The sequence below is a fragment of the Triturus cristatus genome, chromosome 2_1 (genome assembly GCF_964204655.1).
Source record: "Triturus cristatus chromosome 2_1, aTriCri1.1, whole genome shotgun sequence".
NCBI classification, from domain to species: domain Eukaryota; kingdom Metazoa; phylum Chordata; class Amphibia; order Caudata; family Salamandridae; genus Triturus; species Triturus cristatus.
Window position 1 is genome coordinate 659,465,344 of NC_140581.1, and position 19,880 is coordinate 659,485,223.

A 19,880-nucleotide genomic window follows, 5' to 3' on the forward strand; every position below is an offset into this window, starting at 1 on the left:
GGCATACCTGACGCCACACAGGTTAAGTAAAATGTTTCCAGAAGCGTCAGATGACTGCCCCAGATGCCACATACAACCGACCAGACTACTACATATGCTCTGGGTATGCCCGAAACCGTCATCATTCTCAGCAACAGTTTACAAAATCATTACTGAGTTAGCACCAGGGGTTGGGAAAGACACTGTGGAATACTGCATACTAGGCGCACGTAAACTAAAGAAATCGCAAGGAACCCAGTCTCGGTTTGCCAATCTCTTATTAATATTAGCGAAACGGGCAATAACAATGCTCTGAAAGTCTGTACAACCCCCGACAGCATTATCTTGGCATGGTGAGGTAGTACGATGGGGTAGAACTGAAAGTATGGAAATAAGAAGGGGAGAAAATAGAGGGCTTCGGAAACACCAAATTTCAATGAAATGGGACATGTTGTTGGAACAATTTTTTTTCTGTTGAACAGTCTTTGCACTAAATGATAACTATGATTGACCTGCAGTCGGTCTCCAGACCCCAATGAATAATAACCCCCGGAATGGTCCTCGTAGGTCATGTTTATGAATAATGCATACCAAAATGTAAAATACAGGCAGTATACTATGTCTTGGATGGCAATACGATTAGGATATTATGTAAGATTGAGTCTGGTGGTAAGGGTGGGAGACTTGGATAGTTGCTACTATCAGGGAGGGGGTGGGGTTAAATGTTTGCAAATTAATTACTATAGATATATACAGTGCATCCTGGTGAACTGTAAACTTGAGTTGTTTATAACTACAAAACTAATAAAATATGTAAAAAAATAAAAATTTTAAAAAGGGAGTACCTACAGATGCGTCAAAATTCCCAAGGCCAAACAGCCGCAGAGAAGGGAAGCGTCGAAAAACAAAGAGATGCCTTAGTTCCCCGAGTCCTTGGAGAGGCGATGCAACAGTTCTGCTGCACGCAGGGGAAGTGATGCGTTGATTTGCAGACTGTAGGGGTAAGTGATGCGTCGACTCCATTTGGTTCTGGTCTGCGGGTGATGCGTCAGGAAAACTTGCCGCACAGGTGAGATGCATGGAAATCCGGGATGTGTCGGCAATCGATGCGGCAAGCGGCGCTGCATCGGTTTCTTCAACTGTGTACAATGACCTGTGTATCCTTCGGTATTCCGGTGTGCTCACAGGATACACAGGTCATTGTACCAGCTCAGGAGTACTCGCCTCATTGTTGCGTGACTCACAGCACCTTTCATATATTTCCAAATTGGATTGGTTGCCGCAATTCATGTAATTAGGTTACCGCGCCTCTCCATACCAGTACCCTCAATTAGTAATTGCCCCAATCCCACCCTACCTCCTAACGCTCGAGTGATCTAACTTACCTCCGGGAGACAGCAGTAATCCCTTCCTGGCATTTTCGCAATTGCCTCGTTGCTTGCCCTCTGCTAGTACGCTTGGCTAAAATTCCCACAGGCATGTAATTTTTACGTCCTGATGATGATTTCAATATTGTTTCTACAGGATCGAAATGTCGTCGACCTTATATGCACCTTAAACGCAATTGAATTAATTACCGATGTGTAACGGTGTCTCTACATATTGTTTGCTTGTTGCATTTCTTTATACAAGTTACAAGCATTTTTTGTCCTGCATGAGCCTTTTTCTGAATTTGTGAATTTCTGTTCGTTTGTGTCTTTGTTATATATGTTGCATTGGACACAGGATTGTGTCCCACTTTATTCATGTGTTTTATGTGATTTGATACATTATTAAATTTTCTGTCTGGTTGGACAGCTTTAATATAGCATTGATTTCAGACCTATATTCATTGTTTTCTGTGTGAATCTCCCCTGTCAGGGACTATTTTGTAATTGTAACGTACTTTTTCAAAGTGGCATTTCCAAACACACAATTTAAAAACTATCTTTACTAAAATATGTGTTATTAAATTCTGAGTTCAGAGAGCCCAAACTTTATTTTTCTATCTAGTTCCAATGGGAAGGTATACTTGTAAGATGTTACAAAGTATCTCCATTTCCATCATATTGGGCAGATAGACTATCAATAGTGAAAAACTATATAGGAAGTATTTCACTATCAGAACATGTCACACACACCAGTACATGTCCTACCTTTCACATACACTGCACCCTGCCAATGGGGTACCTTGGGCCTACTATAGGGGGGCCTTCCATGTAATTAAAAGGGAAGGAGAGGGCCTGGCAAGAGAGTTCAATTGCCAGGTCGATGTCTGAGATACCTATTCAGGGCTCCTCGTGTGGGTGGCACAATCAGGGCTGCGGGCCCACTAGTAGCATTTGATTTACAGGCCCTGGCACACTCAGTGCACTTTACTAGGGACTTACCAGTAAATCAAATATGCCAATCAGGGAGAACCAATTGTAATAGCAATATACACAGGGAGCACTTGCACTATGACACTGATTTGCAGTGGCGAAGTGCCCAAAGCATATAAGCCAGCAAAAACAAAATCCAGCACAACATAAAAAATACAGGAGATGGAGGCAAAAAGTCTGGGGAAACCACGCCAAAGATGTCATGTCGAACATACATCTAAATAGGCTATGTCCTGTCCCCACACAAAGGACTGGTTACCTCCAACGGATAGCCTGGCAGACAGGGCAGGGATGAAAGGGGACCTGTGCTCTTAAAGACGCTGCTTTGAAGTCACCCCCCACTTCAAAGGCACATTTGGGTATAAGTATTGGGGCTCTGACCTTACCAAACCAGTACACTACTGGACCTGGGAAGAACTCTGCTGCAGTAAAGACTTCTGTGCTAGACGGATTGCAACTTTTCCTTAACTGACTGTTCTGATGAACTGTTTCTCTGCTTTTCTGAGGTGCCCTGCTTTCTGCTGATTTGTGCCCTGCTGAGGACAAGGACTGAACCCATCTCAATTGAACACAGAGTGACTCCAAGGGCATGCCTCCTGTTTTCTTAAGTCTAAGGGACACAGAAGACTTCCTACAATTCTGCTGGTGCTGCTGGACTCTGCCATCTGTAAGTCCCTTACCTGAGGTGCCCCCTCCAGTCCAGGGCCTCAGAAGTGGGTCATGCAGCTGTTTTGCTACAAAACTGACATCATCAGCTTCGAGCCGATCTGAACCAATGCATCGCCCTAAAACGCAGAGGCTGTTTGTCGACAGCTGTTCTAAAGCATGTGCAGCCAGATGACAAGACTCTGCGTAGCTTGATGACAAAGACTGCCTGCATTTCAATGGAGCTCAACGACAATGCACTAACCCAACTGCATGGAAAAGATTGACGCATTGTGCCCTCCGTGTTGATGCTTTGCTCCATCAAAGGTACTGTTTCAGCAGGACATGTGTGAGTCTCGTAGCCGACCTGCCCTCCAGAACGGTTGGCCTGAACTTTGGATTTAAGGTGTTTTCATTTTGTTATTGTGTGGATGTGTTGCACAAATACTTTACACATTGCCTTTTAAGCCAAGCCTGCTTGCTCTGTGCCAAGCTACCAGAGTGTGAGCAAAGGTTAATTTAATTTAAAGTGTGTCTCTCGCTTAGCCTGACTAGGATTGTGGTCCTTACTTGGACAGGGTGCAAATCTCTTCCAAATAGAGGCCCAATATCTAACAGAATGGGTATAGTGTGGTGAGGGTGACTTTAGTGTTTAGGGTTGGGTGAGGGTACAAAGTGGTAAGGGTGTTTTTTGAGCCCGACCCATGCACAGTATTTCCATCAATAATTTCACTGCAAATGTTGCAGTAGTATTATCAATAATGTCATAGAAATTGTCACGAGTGTTGTAATCATTTTAGTAATTAGGATTTCCTAAGGTACTACCTCTTCAGCTACTGTGGTTAGAGGATCCTTTTACCTGTGAACTCTTCCAGTGGGTTTGTCATCTAGAGGCCCATCGTCGCTTCCCCCTGTCCAGATCGCCTATCTCATGTTTAGGTCACTTGACCACAGTCTACTCTTCAGGCCACAGGTCATCTCTACAGGACATAAGACAGGTTCCTCTGAAGCAAGGTAGGCAACAGGTAGCTTGGCTTCAGTCAGCTTTCCCAGCTACCTACTCATAATTCTAATGCATAGTTGGACAACTGTGCACTACCTAGCTCCATGGAGTCACTGTCATTCACTTACTAAGATTTCAATGAGAGTCCAAGGCACAATGGGTGCATGTAGGAACTGTGTAGGATTATTGGCAATACATGCATTAGAGGAAAGAAATGGAAACTCTGACTTTGAATAACACTGAGAGAGTTAAAAAAACAAAACACTATAGTGCTTCTGGATAATGAGTTATGTCATTACAACCAATGACATAACTCCATGAAGTAGTCTAGAATAATTAAAATACTTGTATAGTGCTGTGATGTGCTTTTTCTTGTTTAAAGTAGTAACACTATTGGAAACAAACTAATCCACTCTTTAAAAATGTATATTACAGCATCCAATTGATCTAATGAAATGCTTAACTGCTTTGGCAAACATGTTTTTTTATCTAGTAACACTTTGCATCTTGGGATTTTCAGACCCAACATACAATGTAAAAACAAAAAACACACGCTCCATTATGAAGCATTGTGGTGAATGGAAAGCCAGGAATGGATGTATGTGTCACACAGTACAATGGGCAACTATGCAAAACGTTTATAAACAAGTTTCACTTTCTAATTTTTGGTCTAATTTATTTTTGAACAAATCAAAAAGTATGCAGTGAAACGGTGAATGCGCAAAGATTTCATGTCATGTGCAGATGTTAGAATTCAAGTGATAAATGTCAAACATTCAAACTCCTCTAAAATACTGATGCTTTCTAAAAATGGACTGCCCACCACAGTAACAGGTCCAAGGGGCTATTGGACCAATGCTTTAGCATCACTTGCAACCCTTTGGTCACGCTGTGTAGTAACAGCAACTGAACATGTCTGAACTGAGAAGATTAACAGAAAACCTTAATGCTGATGCCTGTGTTCCCATGCAAACCTGAAGCTTTGGTGTGTTTTCACGAGCCCCAGCCTCTCAGCTGAAATATTGTTGAAACGTGAGCCCAAGTGTCTTAAAGAAGCTGGTGCTGGTGAGCAGAGCCTCAAACAGTTCTCCACTGTGGTACCTGCTGTGACAGAGCACTGCCATCACACAGGTCAACAGGTTCAAACATTGATCTACTCAGTGGCTTCAGCACCAGTGAAAACACCAGCTCCCTCTGCAGGCCAAGGGAGCTCAGGTGAAGGATTACAAATTAACTCTGGAACCAGTGCTACTTCACCACATGCAATGCACGGTTGACCTAAGACCCCACTCTATTCCATCACCAGCTCACAGCCTCTAACGTGTTGCGTCATCCTTAACCTCTTGTACCCGCTTCCCCCTCCTGCAGCATTTGCCAGCTTTCTCCTCCTGTACCAAATAAACACTTGCTTACAGCTTATCCCCACAGCCTCAGTTGCTCACCATCCCGCAAAGTATCAGCCCTGATCTCCCTCCTTTCGCTATCACTCTCCCCACTAGCACTGGCCATGTAGTTATAGATGGGACTGACTAGGTATCTAGGGTCTCCTTCACAAGGCCACTGAGCCACCTGTGCGTCATTTGTTTCGTGACGACCTGGCGGCATAGTGTGCCTGCTCCTATTTACAAGGTCACGCAAAGTCAGCCTGCATGACTTTTCATAGCCTTGGAAATATGAGCCCCTTTCACACATTACTTTGTCTGAAAGGGGCATTCCATGGGTGTTGCTGTGGGTGTTACCAAGCAACATCCATGGAACCTGAAACATTCCCAGATTTACAAGGTTTTGTAAAGCTGGGAATGAGTCAGAAACCTACGCCTCCCAGGGGAGGTGTAGGAGTGGCGCAACAAAGAGAAATACTTTTATTTCTCATTGTTTTTTCCTCTTTCTATGCATGCTGCATTTTGCAGCACGCATAGAAAGAGGAAAATGCCACCAATTATTGTTTTTGTGCAGGAAGGTGTTCCTTCAAATCCACAACACAGGCGCCATTGCAACAAGACGCAAGGGTGCACATGGTAGCCAATTATGCGCCAGCGCAGGGGAACGCAAAAAGATGCATTTTACTGTTGTTAATATGACGTATCTCTGAGCTTTTAAAATGACGCAGCAAAACAGCTTGGGGCGCAGCGCCATTATTTTGGAAATGAGGCCCCAAGTTTTGCGGAAAGAACAGGTATTTTGTAGGTGCCTTGTAGAAAGGTGTATATTTAGGACAGTTGGGTAATTTTAAGTCTTGCCTGTGAAAGAGTATGTGCTGCTTGCGCAAGCACTCTAGCTTGCAAAACATATGTTGTACAGCAAGGGGCATTGCCAATGCCTGTTATGTGTGCAGCATAGGAGGTGAGCTCATATAAATGATGGGTGATTGTGAACAGTGTGAGTGAATGCAGCGTGCAAGTGTAGCATGAAAGGTGTGCCGATGTGAGTGCAGGGTGAGCTACATGAGTACAAGTTGAGAGAAGGGCCAATGTGAGTGCTGGGTGAGAGGAGTGCATACAGAGTGAGAGGAATGAGTGCAGGGTGGGTGGTGTGAGCGGTGTAAATACAGAGTAAGTTATGTGCCTGTATGCGTACTGGGGGACCAGTGTGCCTGTGAGAGTGCAGGGTGAGCGGCAAGAGTGTAGGTTGAGCTGTGATTGTGAGTACATGGTGAGATAAGTTAGTGTAGGGTGAGTGGCGTGTCCCTATGAGTTCTGACAGACTATTGTGCCTGTGTGCAAGTAGAGTGAGCTGTGTGAGTGATGGGTGAATGCAGTACCTGTGCGAATGCAGGCTGAGCAGTGTGCCTGTGTGAGTGCAGGGTGAGAGAAGGGAGTGCAGAGTTACCTGTGTGAGTTTAGGGTGAGTGTTGAGCCTGTTTGAGTGTTGTGAGTGCAGGGTGAGTGGTGAGCCTATGTGATTGAAGGGTGAGCTATGTGAGTTACCAGGACGCCTATGTAAGTGCAGGATGAGTGATGTGCCTGTGTGAAAGTAGGGCGAGAGGAATGAGTACAGGGTGAGATGTTACTGCAGGGTGAGGGATGTGCCCAATTGAGTTTGGGTGCGGGTGAAAGTGCTGAGGTGAGTGGTGAGTGGTGAGACTGCAGGGTGAGCCGTAAGAGTGACAGGTGAGTGGAGTATCATGTGAGTGCAGGGTAAACGACGTGTGCAGGGTGAACGGCATGAGTGCATAGTGATCAGTGTAAGTACAGTGTGATCGCTGTGAGTGCAGGGTGAGTGGTGAGACTGCAGGGTGAAAGTGACAGGTGAGTGAAGAGTCATGTGAGTGCAGGCTGAGAGGTGTGCTCCTGTGGGTGCAGGGTAACAGGAGAGTGAATGGTGTGAGTGCCTGGTGATAGTTGGAAATACAGTGTGATCGCAGTGAGTGCACGTTGAGCATTGAGAATGATGGGTTAGCTGTCTGAATTCAGGCCAAACACTTTAAGAAACTCAGCATATTTTGTATCCACGGTAGCGAGAGGGGTCTCAGATATAATTTGTATTATGGCATCCATCAAGGATGGAGGGTAGAGGAAATAAATAATCTGTGGCTCCTGCAACAAACTTTCAAATTATTGATATGTGATAGAGTGCTATGACTTGATAGTGGAAAGGGTGTGGCATAACTGCCAGAGTAGCTCGCTTTGAGATGGTGAGTAAGCTTCAAGTCCCAGTGCCAGCTCAACATCTTGTGTTCCTGGGCAAATCACATTATCTCCCTGTGCCTTTAAAAATGAATGTGTCCTTGTATAATGTAACTGGTGCTCTTGCAAAGTGCCTCAATACCTTCGGATGGAGTTTGAGCTATATAAAACTGCAAAAAAACAAAGCCAAAGGATACTTTTCAGGAAATGCACTGTGACAGCTAAAGTAATTTGCAACTTTAAGCAATAGGCAGAGTGGAGATGCCGGGGCTCTAGGAAAAGGTCAAAAACAACAAAGCCTAGTTATCAAGTAAATGGTCTTTTAAATACCAGTGAGATACTCAGATGCGGCTGCGATAAGACGCCAGACCAGCCAGCCCACAGCAGCTCAAGAACTGTCTGTGTGTGTGTCCGGGAAGCTGTCTCAGCCCGGTCAGACACTCACGGCGGTGGGGGGAGGTGGGGACGGCTGAAGCCCTTTGAACCCTATGGGTGTTGCGCACGTGGGCTGGGCCTAATAGACATAGGAGGAGCAGCAAATGGGTCAGGTCAGTTCCACATCAGTTAATCTTCACTATGAAAATGCACCATTATTAGGTCCAATGATACTCTAGGTACATGTGACCATATAAGAGTGACGTCAGAGCCCCGGCCCCAAAGAGGACGTGGCAATGATCCAGTGCCAACTACTCACTGGGAGACCAAAGCAATGAGGGTGTGTCTAGTGTTAGCTTGTACTGTATGCAGAGCATGTGTGTGTTAAGTTAGATTCCATTTTCTATATTTGAGTTCTAGATTCAGCATTCTTTGGTGCGGGGAGTCAGCACTACGCCTGTACAGGAGGATACACACATGTTAGGGGCTGACAAATGTATCTTGGAGACTTATCAATGTGATCATTTACGGGACGCTATAATTTGACATAGAATATGCAATTTGAACCACGACAGATTAGCATCTTCTTTTAATACAACTTCGAGTGTAACCCCTTCAGGCTTAACTGTCTTTCCTGAGAATACCGTAAATATGCCAGAAAAGTGGGATATGACGATTCCCTGGGATAAAGTGATAGTGAGAGCTAGAGTTCAATGCCTTTAAGTAGCTTATTTCACAATGGCCCTAGGAGACCGTGAGAGCGAAGAGTGAACCTATACCTATTGCTTTCTGGAAGAATGAATGGAAATGTGAAAATGGACTGCGAGTGTCACTGCAAAAATGTGACTGTGAGAGAGAACTCCGTGTCTCAAAGGAAAATATGACAACTGAAAATAGGTTTCCAGTGACCCTTGGGAAATATGACAAACCTGAAGGTGCTTTAGGAGACATCTCCACGGTCTCATGACAGCGCTTAGGTAAACCCAACGCCCCAGGGGAGAATGCAACAAAAAGGTTAAACTTCCCCATTAGACGGAGAGACGCGCATCTCAGTGCGCCCTAGAGACATGTCACGATGTGGGCTCTGTGCCCTACCCATCAGTAAAAATGCTGCAATGAGCGGATTAACTTAGGGTCTCTCTCTACATTAAATGAAAGTACACTTCTAAAAGAATGGTACGGTCAGATGTTCCCATATGTTAGGGTGACCAACCGTACTTAAATTTGACAGACCTTCCATAATTTGGACCTCAAGTCCGTTGTCCATGAGGATCCTTTTTATGGGCAACTTTTGTGTGCAACTTTGGGCCTTGCAGGGAACAGAGCTGTTCCCCTGCGAAAGGGCTCAGCTCCCTGATGGGACCGCCTGGCACTCATGGTGGGAGTATAAGAGGAGCCCCACCCCGCCCATTGTCATTCTGTCTGCGGTTGATTGCCCCATACAGAATGATAATGGGCCAGTTTAGGCTCTTACAGCATGTGGTGGCCTCCTCCTGCTGTGGTCTCGGGTAGGGCATTCTGTTAGGGTTAGAGGGAAGAAATGTACAAAACAAACGTACAAAGTTAAAAAGAAGAGGTTATAGTTCTTACACAGTCTCATCATTTCAGAGCTGAAGCATTTTTATTATTATATAAAACGAAGACATAGTTGCTGCTTTTTTATCTACTTTATGCAACTAACATCCATTGACAAAGTCAATAGTCCTATTGTTGTAGGTCTAATGTTACTGGATGCAATGATAGAAACAGGAAAATACCAGTCGGGCGACACATTATGCTCAGCATATACTTTAAGGTGAGGTATTTTAAGTCACACACTTAATTACATCAGACATGCCCCTTGGAGAGACCCCCAGTTTTTTCATCCCACTTAAAGCCCTGGAAACAACCCCATGTCACAGTCACCTTGCGTCCTGGCACTGTGCATCATGCATGACTCATGACTTTCAAATTTCAGATTGCCTATGTGCATGTGGCAAAGGGAACCCTCCCACACCCCACCCTACCCCTTGCTTTAGGAACTACAGTGTGAGTGAAGTTATTGATGGGCCTCTTCTGTCTGCAACTGGATGGGTGGGTGGATGGGTAATGGATGGGTGGCTAATTGAAAGGGGAATGGAGAGAGAAAGGGAGGCTGGATGGATGAATGATTGCATGGATGAATGATTGACAGAATGGATGGCCGAATGGGTGCATGGATGAGTGAAAAGAATGTAAAGATGGACGAGTGAAAAGAATGCACACATGAGTGAAAGGGAGGGTGAGAGGTGGAAGAAAGGATGGCTGGATGGATGAGTGAAAGGGTGAATGAGAGGACGGATGAATGACTGGGTGAATGGATGAGTAGAAAGGATGGGTGAAAGGGTAATTGATTGGATGGATGGGTAGAAGAGTGGATGGATGAGTGAATGAATGGATAGATGGGTGGAAGAGTGGATGGATGAGTGAAAGGATGGATTGGGTGAAAGGATGGATTGGGTGAAAGGGTGGATGGATGAGTGAAATGATGGATGGAAGGCTAGATGATGGATAGGTGTGCAGATGGTTTAAAAGGTTTGGATATGGAAGGAAGGACAGAATGAATGGTGAAAGACTGAATGATGAAAGAATTAATACATGACATTTTCAGTGACACCCAACTGCTACCTGAATGTTAAACTAGATTGTAAATGTTTGCATGTTTTGTTTTAGGTGTAAGATTTCAGGGAGAGCCTCATAGTGCCATGAGCTGTGCTTGAGATGTATATTGTGTTTGTAGCAATAGGCTAGGTGTCAAATATAAACTATGTAATAGTGCAATGAGTGCATTCTTTAAGAAAGCTGCAGGGAAAAGCACCTTTGTGACTTCTGTCAGCTTGTACAACTCTCTGCGAAGCCCCCATAAGCAAAGTCAGATTCCATATTTTAAGTTACACTTGCTGAAACACCCATAATGCGTTCCCTATAGTGTGTTCATCACAGCAATCCACCCTTTAGTTCACCTATGCATGCCGTTTTACATCTCACAATGACACTCAGATATGAGATGCTAGAAACAAAGTCTATCCGAGCAGATCTTCCTGACCACTTCTCTCACCAAACATGCCTGCTCAGGACCATGAGCTGTAAACAAAATAGACTGGGCAACCCAGTGCAGTAACCATATAAATAGATTAACCATATAAATAAATTATTATCATATGAAATACCAGAAAAAGAGTTGCTCAACAAAGCTGCACGCATAGCGAAAAACCGTGAAGTGCACGATTGTCTCAACCTAATATAAAACTTATTTTGACTTGTACTTAATTGGTTGTCTAGTTACGTGCTTTTATACTATTGCACAACTTCCTCTGATGTGTCTGTAAAACGTACCCTTTGTCCCGATGTTTTGTCCTGAATTTTGACCCTCTGTCCTGAATTTTTACACTAACCGTCCTGAATTTGCACCCATGCCAGTTGGTCACCCTACCATATGTGGAAGTTATAAGAGCCCAGAGCCCTACTAGAAGAAGGTGACTATAAAAGATAATCCCTCCTCCACATGCTGTACCTGCACCACTCACCCCAGTGACTCCCTGGACAGTTTGGCTGCCAGAGGATAAATATAGTGTTCCTGAAATAAAGGTGGCAATTAAATGAGTTAAGCTCTCAGTTAAGTGGGTACTGGACCGGCTGAGCGAAGAACGAAACATCACCACCCTCTCGGCATAGCAAGAGTGGGGGGTGATAAAAGGAGTAGATTTTCCGTACCAGACCAACTCACTTCATACGCACCTTGAGCAGGATGCTGGGAGGTAGTTGGTGAATGTGCAGACTGTTGGGGACGCCGCTGTCGATGCCGGAATCACTGGGGACACCAAGCGAGGAACCTCCGCACTGTTCCTCGGGGTGCCAGTGCTGGTCATCGGCGCCACGGGGCTGCTTGCGCGGGGTGGCGGCTGGCAGTCCGGCTCCCCTGCGCTTGCACACCATTTCCCCACGAGTGACTGCAGTCGATAGTAGGGGGCGGCTATGGGGGGGCGGGGGTTCTTCGGTGGGTTGCCTCAGAAAGCAGAGCATGCACGGTCCTCTGATCAGGCAATTCCGGCCCCCGCCGCTGCTAGCGCTACTCCGGTCTGGAGATCTGCACAAGAGCTGGCCCATAGAGCGGGGGCGGTCCTAGGAGCTGTCAGCGGTGGCGCCGCCCCCGAGCATGACTTCGTGCTCCTGAGGTCAAGCCCTACAAGTTGCAGGTTGCAGGTTGCAGCTGCAGTGTTGCAGGTGAGCCAAGCTCAGCAATGCCGACAATACTGTTGTCAATTAAGGGTTACAATTCCCGGCCATTTAAACAGAGCTCTCTTCCCCCCACTTGGCGCCGGTCTGACGACACGAGAGAAACAAACCAAACGTCCAATAGTAAGTTCCGCTACTACTGACAGTTACTATCGTGGCCATCAGAAACACTAGACTGCACAGTTTTTGTTTTCATTATTGGTGATTGTTGCAACGCCTAATATGGCCTCCCTGCTGATCCAGCTATAACTGGGACACTTTTGACTTCGGTGTCTAGCGTTCTAGACGTTTAGTCTTCAACACACAAGACTGCGCCTGCGCTCCTGAACCGCCACTAGTTTTTGTCTATCCGGGAACAGAAGCACAACGATTTTAAGAGTGGCTTTTATGTAACTATTTCTAAATACAGGCGTCTTCAACTTTCATCCACGAGGCTAGAGCCACGCCACGTTTTCAAAATATACGTTTAAAGTAGACTTAATTTGCAAACAATTCAGTGGAAGCACGAACAAATTACGTGGTATTTATTCTTACCCAGATGTGTCATAGTTCTGAAATGAATTCCATGGTCCGGCGCCGTTTAGGCACGGCATTTGGCTACCCCTGGTAGACTACCCACAGTTTGCAGTTTAACGCAAACAACTCTAGATTCGCTCACTAATCGGAAAAATATCACACTCGGAGCGCGCACGGGTCGATAAAGAGATTTTTAAGTCGAATCCTACGTTTAAGACATCTTGAGGACTTGCAGAAAGCTTTTCTGGAAATGCATTCGCCCGTAGCTTACCATTTGTTTCTGGCCAGAGATGCCGACTTTTGAGCTGGGAAACACTGTTCGAGTCTGCACAGCATCCTGTGCTTCTGAGGAAATCACATAATCTCCCATTGCTTACCAAAAAATAATGTGTTCTTATGTAATGTAACTGGGGCTCATGTAAAGCGGTCCAATACCTTTGGGTCGACTTTGCGCTATATAAATCTGCAAAATAAAGTACTTTATGTTTTTTGACCTTATTTGTTTTCAGTTGTCCAGTGTCAGTTTGTCCCTCCCAAGGATTAAAGTCTTTTCACACTACCTGTTCTTGTATTCTTCCACAAGTGCTTCTTTCTGTAAACAGGCCTGTAAATCGTTTTCAGATCTTGTCACATTTGCTGAGCATTCAAAGACAGAGCTTGGTGTTTACTTTTATTTCTCTGACTTAAGAGAGAGTATTTATGTGACAATCATGCTGGATACTGGCGATAGGAAAGGTTTTTTTCTAGCACACCACAACATTTAATTGAACTGCAAGCATTACGGAATATATCAAGTAGAAAAGCACAATGAAGCACATTTTTTGTTAATTCTGAAGGAAGTTGTAAACAAATTCTTTTAATATGATCAAAGCAAATCAATACACTTAAGTGATGCCATTTCCACACATTGTTATAATCAAGAAGAGAGAGGAGAACTAAAGAGGCTAGTCCATTTCCCCAGTTTATATGTTAATAATCAATGAGAACTAGCTCTTGTTTAAATTGTTTGTATGTCTGCGGGTGGGGGAAAGCCATTAGGTTTTTATGAAGGCCCTCACCCACCAACCTAGTTGGTGGCATCCTTCATCATTGGGCCCCACTGAGGTTCCGAGTGTACCTCAGGTGTGCTTCGACGCCAGATTACTGCGGGGCGGGTTTTTTTGGTTCGTGAGGGTGTGTGACGGGCTTGTGGTGACAGAGACGGACGACCAGGCTAGATAGGTATTGAGTGTTTTATTTCAGGATGTTGACTAGATAGTCCTGACCTCGTTATTACACAGAAATAAAAGAGAGACCGATTTGTCCGGATGGCCAAGCACAGTTCTGGTTCAGCTGTCAGGGTCTGGTCTGGTACGGGAGTCTGGAACGTAACGGGGGCCAGGATCCTCAATCCGGTTTCACCATAAAATAAAGAAAAGAAACCAAGGGTTAGGACGGTCGCCCTATCAAGCGTGAACAAGGGTCGGGAGTGAGGGACACCGTGTGCAACTCTGTCGATTCAGCTATATTGGAAGACGTGCTGACGTGCTCAGGGAGGGGTGTATATACAGGCAGTGAGGAATATATACACAGGGGATATCAGGGCATGCGGTGTCACAGAGACAGGGGGCTCCTTTTACCCACCCAGCCCGCAAATTTGCCCCATACCTGCTCAAGCTACGCTCCTCCCCTGGGAACGTGGCGGGGCGGTTCGTGGAAACGTTGGCCTCCTGGCTCGCCAAGCTCCTCTCCCAGTGTCTTCTCCTCGGGCGCTGCTCTCTCTCCTTCCGTCCAGTCGTCGCGATTTGCCTTCCTCCTCCACTCTGGTTCTCTGTTCTCCTCCCGGGCAACGCCGTCCGTCGTCTTCCGGGTTTCCCTGTGCTTTGAAGGTCCGTCCCCTATGACGTCGTCCAGGGGAGGGGTTTCAGTCCACTGGAAGGCTGCATTAAAGGAACCTTGCCTTTTTTCTTGTATCCAGTCTTGCGGAGCGAAAGGGGTCCACTCGTCCGTCAGAAGGTTTTCCTCTGGTGGCTGTAAGGGGATAGAAGGGGGCAGAGAAGCGTCGGGTGACCAGCAGTTCCAGGATGTCTTTACCGCCTCGGGTATGTCACCTGCCCCGTCACAGGGTGCTGTGGGTGTGCTCTGAGTGAGGTTTAAAATACTGTCCTGGGTGTCCCAAAGACTGTTATAATGGTGGGCCCCAGGCAGTCAATAAAAACAAAGGCTATCGGACGTGCAAGGTAGGCTTATGGCCTCCGACGTCCTGTGCGGTCAACTAGTTTCAGCCAGGCCTTTTCTTCTACTGGCTTTCGTCAGGACCTTATATGTGTGGGGTGTTACAGGGGTTGTTATGAGTTTGTCAGTGCCCTGTGTGTAAAGCACACGCTACGGTGCTTATATGTGCAAGAGGTGTTTCCTCTCGGGTTGTACACCTGATTATAGCGAACAACTCAGCATGGAGCTCAGCCGGGGGCCAGGACCATGTGCACTTGCGCAAAGTTGCTGGACCCTCAATGAACCTGTTGTCCGGGCAGAGGCTTTACACACAGGGCACTGACAAACTCATAACAACCCCTGTAACACCCCACACATATAAGGTCCTGACGGAAGCCAGTAGAAGAAAAGGTCTGGCTGAAACTAGTTGACCGCACAGGACGTCGGAGGCCATAAGCCTACCGTGCACATCCGATAGCCTTTGTTTTTATTGACTGCCTGAGGCCCACCATTAAAACAGTCTTTGGGACACCCAGGACAGTATTTTAAACCTCACTCAGAGCACACCCACAGCACCCTCACGAACCAAAAAAACCCGCTCCGCAGTAATCTGGCGTCAAAGCACACCTGAGGTACACTCGGAACCTCGGATGGGGCCCAATGATGAAGCATGCCACCAACTAGGTTGGTGGGTGAGGGCCTTCATAAAAACCTAATGGCTTTCCCCCACCCGCAGACATAAAAACAATTTAAACAAGTGCTAGTTCTCATTGATTATTTACATTTCCACACATTACCATTTGTGCACTAAATAGTTTTATTAGTAAAACTGTATGTCTGTGAAAATGTAATGGTAATTTCAAATGAAAATGTGTTCTCTGTAATGGCAGTTTGCTACCACACCATGCATACTTTACGCCACTCCACTCTGCACTACTCCATGCCACTACACTCTGCACAACTCTACACCTCTCTACTCTGCAACACTCCTCAATGCCAATGCACTCTATCCCACTCTACACCACTGCACTCTTGACTACTACACTTTATCCCACTCCAATCTAGGCCACTCCACTCTACTCTGCACAACTCCACTCTACTCTGAACAATTCCACTCTAAGCCACTTGCAACACTACAGTCTACGCCACTGCACTCTATGCTATTACACTCTATGCCAGTACACTCTGGTCTGCACCACTCCACCCTACGCCCCTGCACTTTACGCCAATCCACTGTATGCCACTGCAATCCACTCTACGCCATGCCACTCCATACCACTGCACTCTACACCACTCTACGCCACTCTACTCAACACCACTCTATGCCTATTGCAGTCTACGCCACTCTACACTGCATTTTACGCCATTCTATTCTGCACTTCTGTATTTAATGCCACTGAACCTTCTGTCCCTCTACTCTGCATCACTTCATTCTATGCCACTGCACTCTACACCACTTCAGTCTAGGCCAGTCCATTCTACTCTGCACATCTCCACTCTACGCTACTGCACTCTATGCCAACACACTACACTAATACACTTTACTTTGCACAACTCTGCCCTACACCGATCCACTGTACGCCACTTTAATCTACTCTGCACCACTGCATTCTATGCCACTCCACTCTACACCACTTTATGCCATTACACTCTATGCCACTCAACTATATGCAACCTTATTCTACTGTGTACCACCCCACTCTACGCCATTGACGCACAGATGGATGTGTTTGTTGGTTGCGTAAGAACGAAATGACAGATTTTCATCTCTTGAGTCTTGAATTCTCGAACATTGATAAAGTCAAACTATAACCCATAATGTCTGATAAGATAGAAATGAGTGAAATAACCTCGGCTCAGAGTTGAAACCATAGACTCCACACTCAAACATGTCAGGAATGCATCTTCTTACATGGGAGAAAATATGTTCAAGCTCCCCTGTCATCTTCCCTCTTCCTCATAGTCCGTTTGAGTTGCAACATATAGACCTCAAGATTTCCAGTGCAAATCTGGAAATTGATTTTGTTGTACTCTCAAAACACATCTGTATTGATCTCCCCATATCTCACTTACAGTATGGTTAAGGCTTTGAATCACAACTATACCACATGATCTAGGTCAGCTGTGACGTCGAAAACAAGGCAAGGTTTTTCCTAGGACATTCATGGGTGCCAACTTAACCACTCACTATCTGTATCTCTAAAACGATCCCTCAGAGCGATGGGATCTTCTCTGTGGTGTATAGACTAGTACCAGTTGTGTCTCTAAATCATACATTGGTTTTTGTAGGTTTATAGGAATAAAGTACATAGATCTGTATAACGCCTTTAAACCAATATGCAGGTTGGAAGACCAACTACCTGCACTAGCTCCCAGGGTGTATACTGACTAGTACCAGTTGTGTCTCTAAATCGTACATTGGTTTTTGTAGGTTTATAGGAATAAAGTACATAGAGCTGTATAACGCCTTTAAACCAATATGCAGGTTGGAAGACCAACGACATGCACGAGCTCCCTGAAATCCTTTGATTACCCTTGCTCCTATCATCACTATTCTGGTGAAAGGTTCTCCCTTCTCTTAGAATGGCACCCTTGACCCCTCTCCTTAAAAAACATAATTAGTCTGGTCTGCCCTAAATAAAATCCACCATATTGCAGGATGGAAGTAGTTTGGGAAGATCCTTGTAAAATGAGTTGGAAAGCAGGCTTTATGGAGCAATATGTGATGTTCAGACCTTTCAATCAGCCTTATAACTTAGCCTTATAACCCAAGCATGGAACAGAGACTACCTTGGTGGATGCTTTGGATGATACGTCCAGTACAGATGGCGCTCTCTCCTCCATCTCGTGCAGTGTATATGGGCTCCGTTCTTGAACTGCAGGGTCAGCACTAGCGTCTCTCAAGTACTAACACCTGGCAGCCAACCTGCTGTTTTCTTTCATCCTCCAGTCTTCGACTTGTGAACTTGTTTCCAGTGAGTAGGTCTGGGACTCTGGTTGCAGGGAGCTTCACTTTGGTGTCTACTTGGCCATATAAGCCGGCCCTGCACCACTGTGCCTGCTCTCTCGTGGGGAGCCGGAGTGTATGAAAGCCAGTGACTGTGTGTGGGGTTTACTCCTGTGGCCTTCGTGGCCGTGAGTTCTAGGCGGCTGACTAGCTACAGTTGTGATGCTAATGAAGTGGAATCTGTGGACCGTTATATGCTCCTGGATTTTTTGGACTCTCAGATTGGGAGAAGGCAGCTGCACAAAGCTTTGGATCATAATTGAATCTTGTGACTCCTGGGTTCCCTCCACTATGCTTAGAATTTATGGAACAATTCTGTTTATTACAGCCAGTTCAAGAAAGTACACAGCTAGTCGCCTACAACCTAAAGGGCCAGCTGCATTTGGTAAAACGTATACCATACTTAGCACAATCTTCGCCTGCAACCCTGGGGCTGGCAGTGGTTTAGGCAATTTTAAGTGTAAACAAAAAACCCTCTTCCCTCTCCCCTCTTCCCAGTTCTCCTCCAGTTCGCCTAATTTTCCATGGGGGTCATTTCGGCAATCTGGCGGAGAAGCCGCAAATAGGCGGGGCACATCAGTTCTCGGAATTCAGAGACAGGAATTTGAATGAAGGGCGTCAACATGTCAGGATATGAGGTGCGGCCTGGTTCTGCAGACAAGGACAGTTTTTCCATCCCCACGATAAACCACAGGTGGTGCAGCCAGGAGATGTGGTCTGGAATCCAATCAGCACCCCAGAGTGATAATATTACCTGGTGAGCTGCCCCCAAGGCTAGGGCCATTTGCCATGGCCTGTTAGGCGTAGCGGGTAAGTCAAGGGGTTCGGGAGTTCCAGGATAGTGCAGACTGGGAACCTCAGGTGGAAGTGTTAAAGGCAGAGTCTCACTATGTAACTATTATGGAAGCTAGCCTCCGTGATTCTAATGACCATGGACGATATGGCAGTGGTACTGGCGTCGCAACTGGATGACGTAACTGGGACACCCTGAACACCTCTACTAAGGCGCACACTTCAGCAGAGTGTTCGGTCACACATATGCAGGCAGCGGTGCATAGATATAGTATCCCCCACCCCCGGCATGGCCCGATCGCACCTACACATCATGTAGCACCTGCACTGTAAGACTCCTCTCTCATTCTACTCACAATGCAGTATCCATCAAAGCAGGACTTTGGTGGTCCGCACTCCGCACATGCGGCACAATCAGTGGGAACATAATTATGACAATCATAGGACAGGCACACTAGTTAGGTGGTATTATGTTTAATTGTTAGATCTTGTTTTGTTGCAGCTTTGTATAGTAACATTGGATGGCAACCTTTGAAGTGAATTGATGTCGTTTATTGTTTATGTGCAATTTCGAGCACGGCGATTCGCCCCCCTCCACCTAGTGAGCACCATAATACAAAGGGAGATGTACTACAACAGGTACTTTACCATGTTGTATTTACAGCTGTATGTTGTTTTGGGCATATAACGAATAAATATAAAAAAATATAAAAAAAGGCAGTCAACATTTTTCAGAATTTGTTTCCAGTATCTGGTGAGTATCGTGCAGTGTCAAAGAAGGTGGAGCAGTGTTCCCCCACGCCAGCACTCTTTCAACTTCCCTGTATTTCTTTGCATCTCTACGTGACCTGATTAGATGATGGCCTCTACCTAAGAGAATCCCAGTGACAGCTGGATTGTCCCTCAGACAATGTGCCAGAGACTCCATGTATAAAGCAAAAAGAAGAGGGGACAGGGGCCAGCCTTGGCTCATGCTCCGTTGTATAGAGAAGAGACGATATTTCATTGACCCTCCCTGACCCTCACAGAGGCTATAAATGCTTCAGACCCATCTGCTGAACCTCTCGCCAATACTGAATTTCCGTAGTGTATCAAATAAGTAGGGCCAGTGGACACAATCAAATGCCTTC

At 45.8% G+C, this 19,880-nt stretch overlaps 1 protein-coding gene across 2 annotated transcripts in view; it reads right to left on the reverse strand.

Annotated features, from left to right (window-relative positions):
- FBXL17 (F-box and leucine rich repeat protein 17) overlaps nucleotides 1–12,348 on the reverse strand; it is a 1,841,864-nt gene extending 1,829,516 nt beyond the window's left edge. The window contains exon 1 of one of the 2 annotated variants that reach the window (XM_085632576.1): nucleotides 11,745–12,348. In XM_085632576.1, coding sequence (XP_085488702.1) covers nucleotides 11,745–12,113 — 369 coding nt within the window. In that variant the 5' untranslated portion in view covers nucleotides 12,114–12,348. The remainder of the gene's footprint in view (nucleotides 1–11,744) is intronic. The other variant, XM_085632577.1, reaches the window with a different exon arrangement.
- Between the last annotated feature and the right edge of the window lie 7,532 nt (nucleotides 12,349–19,880).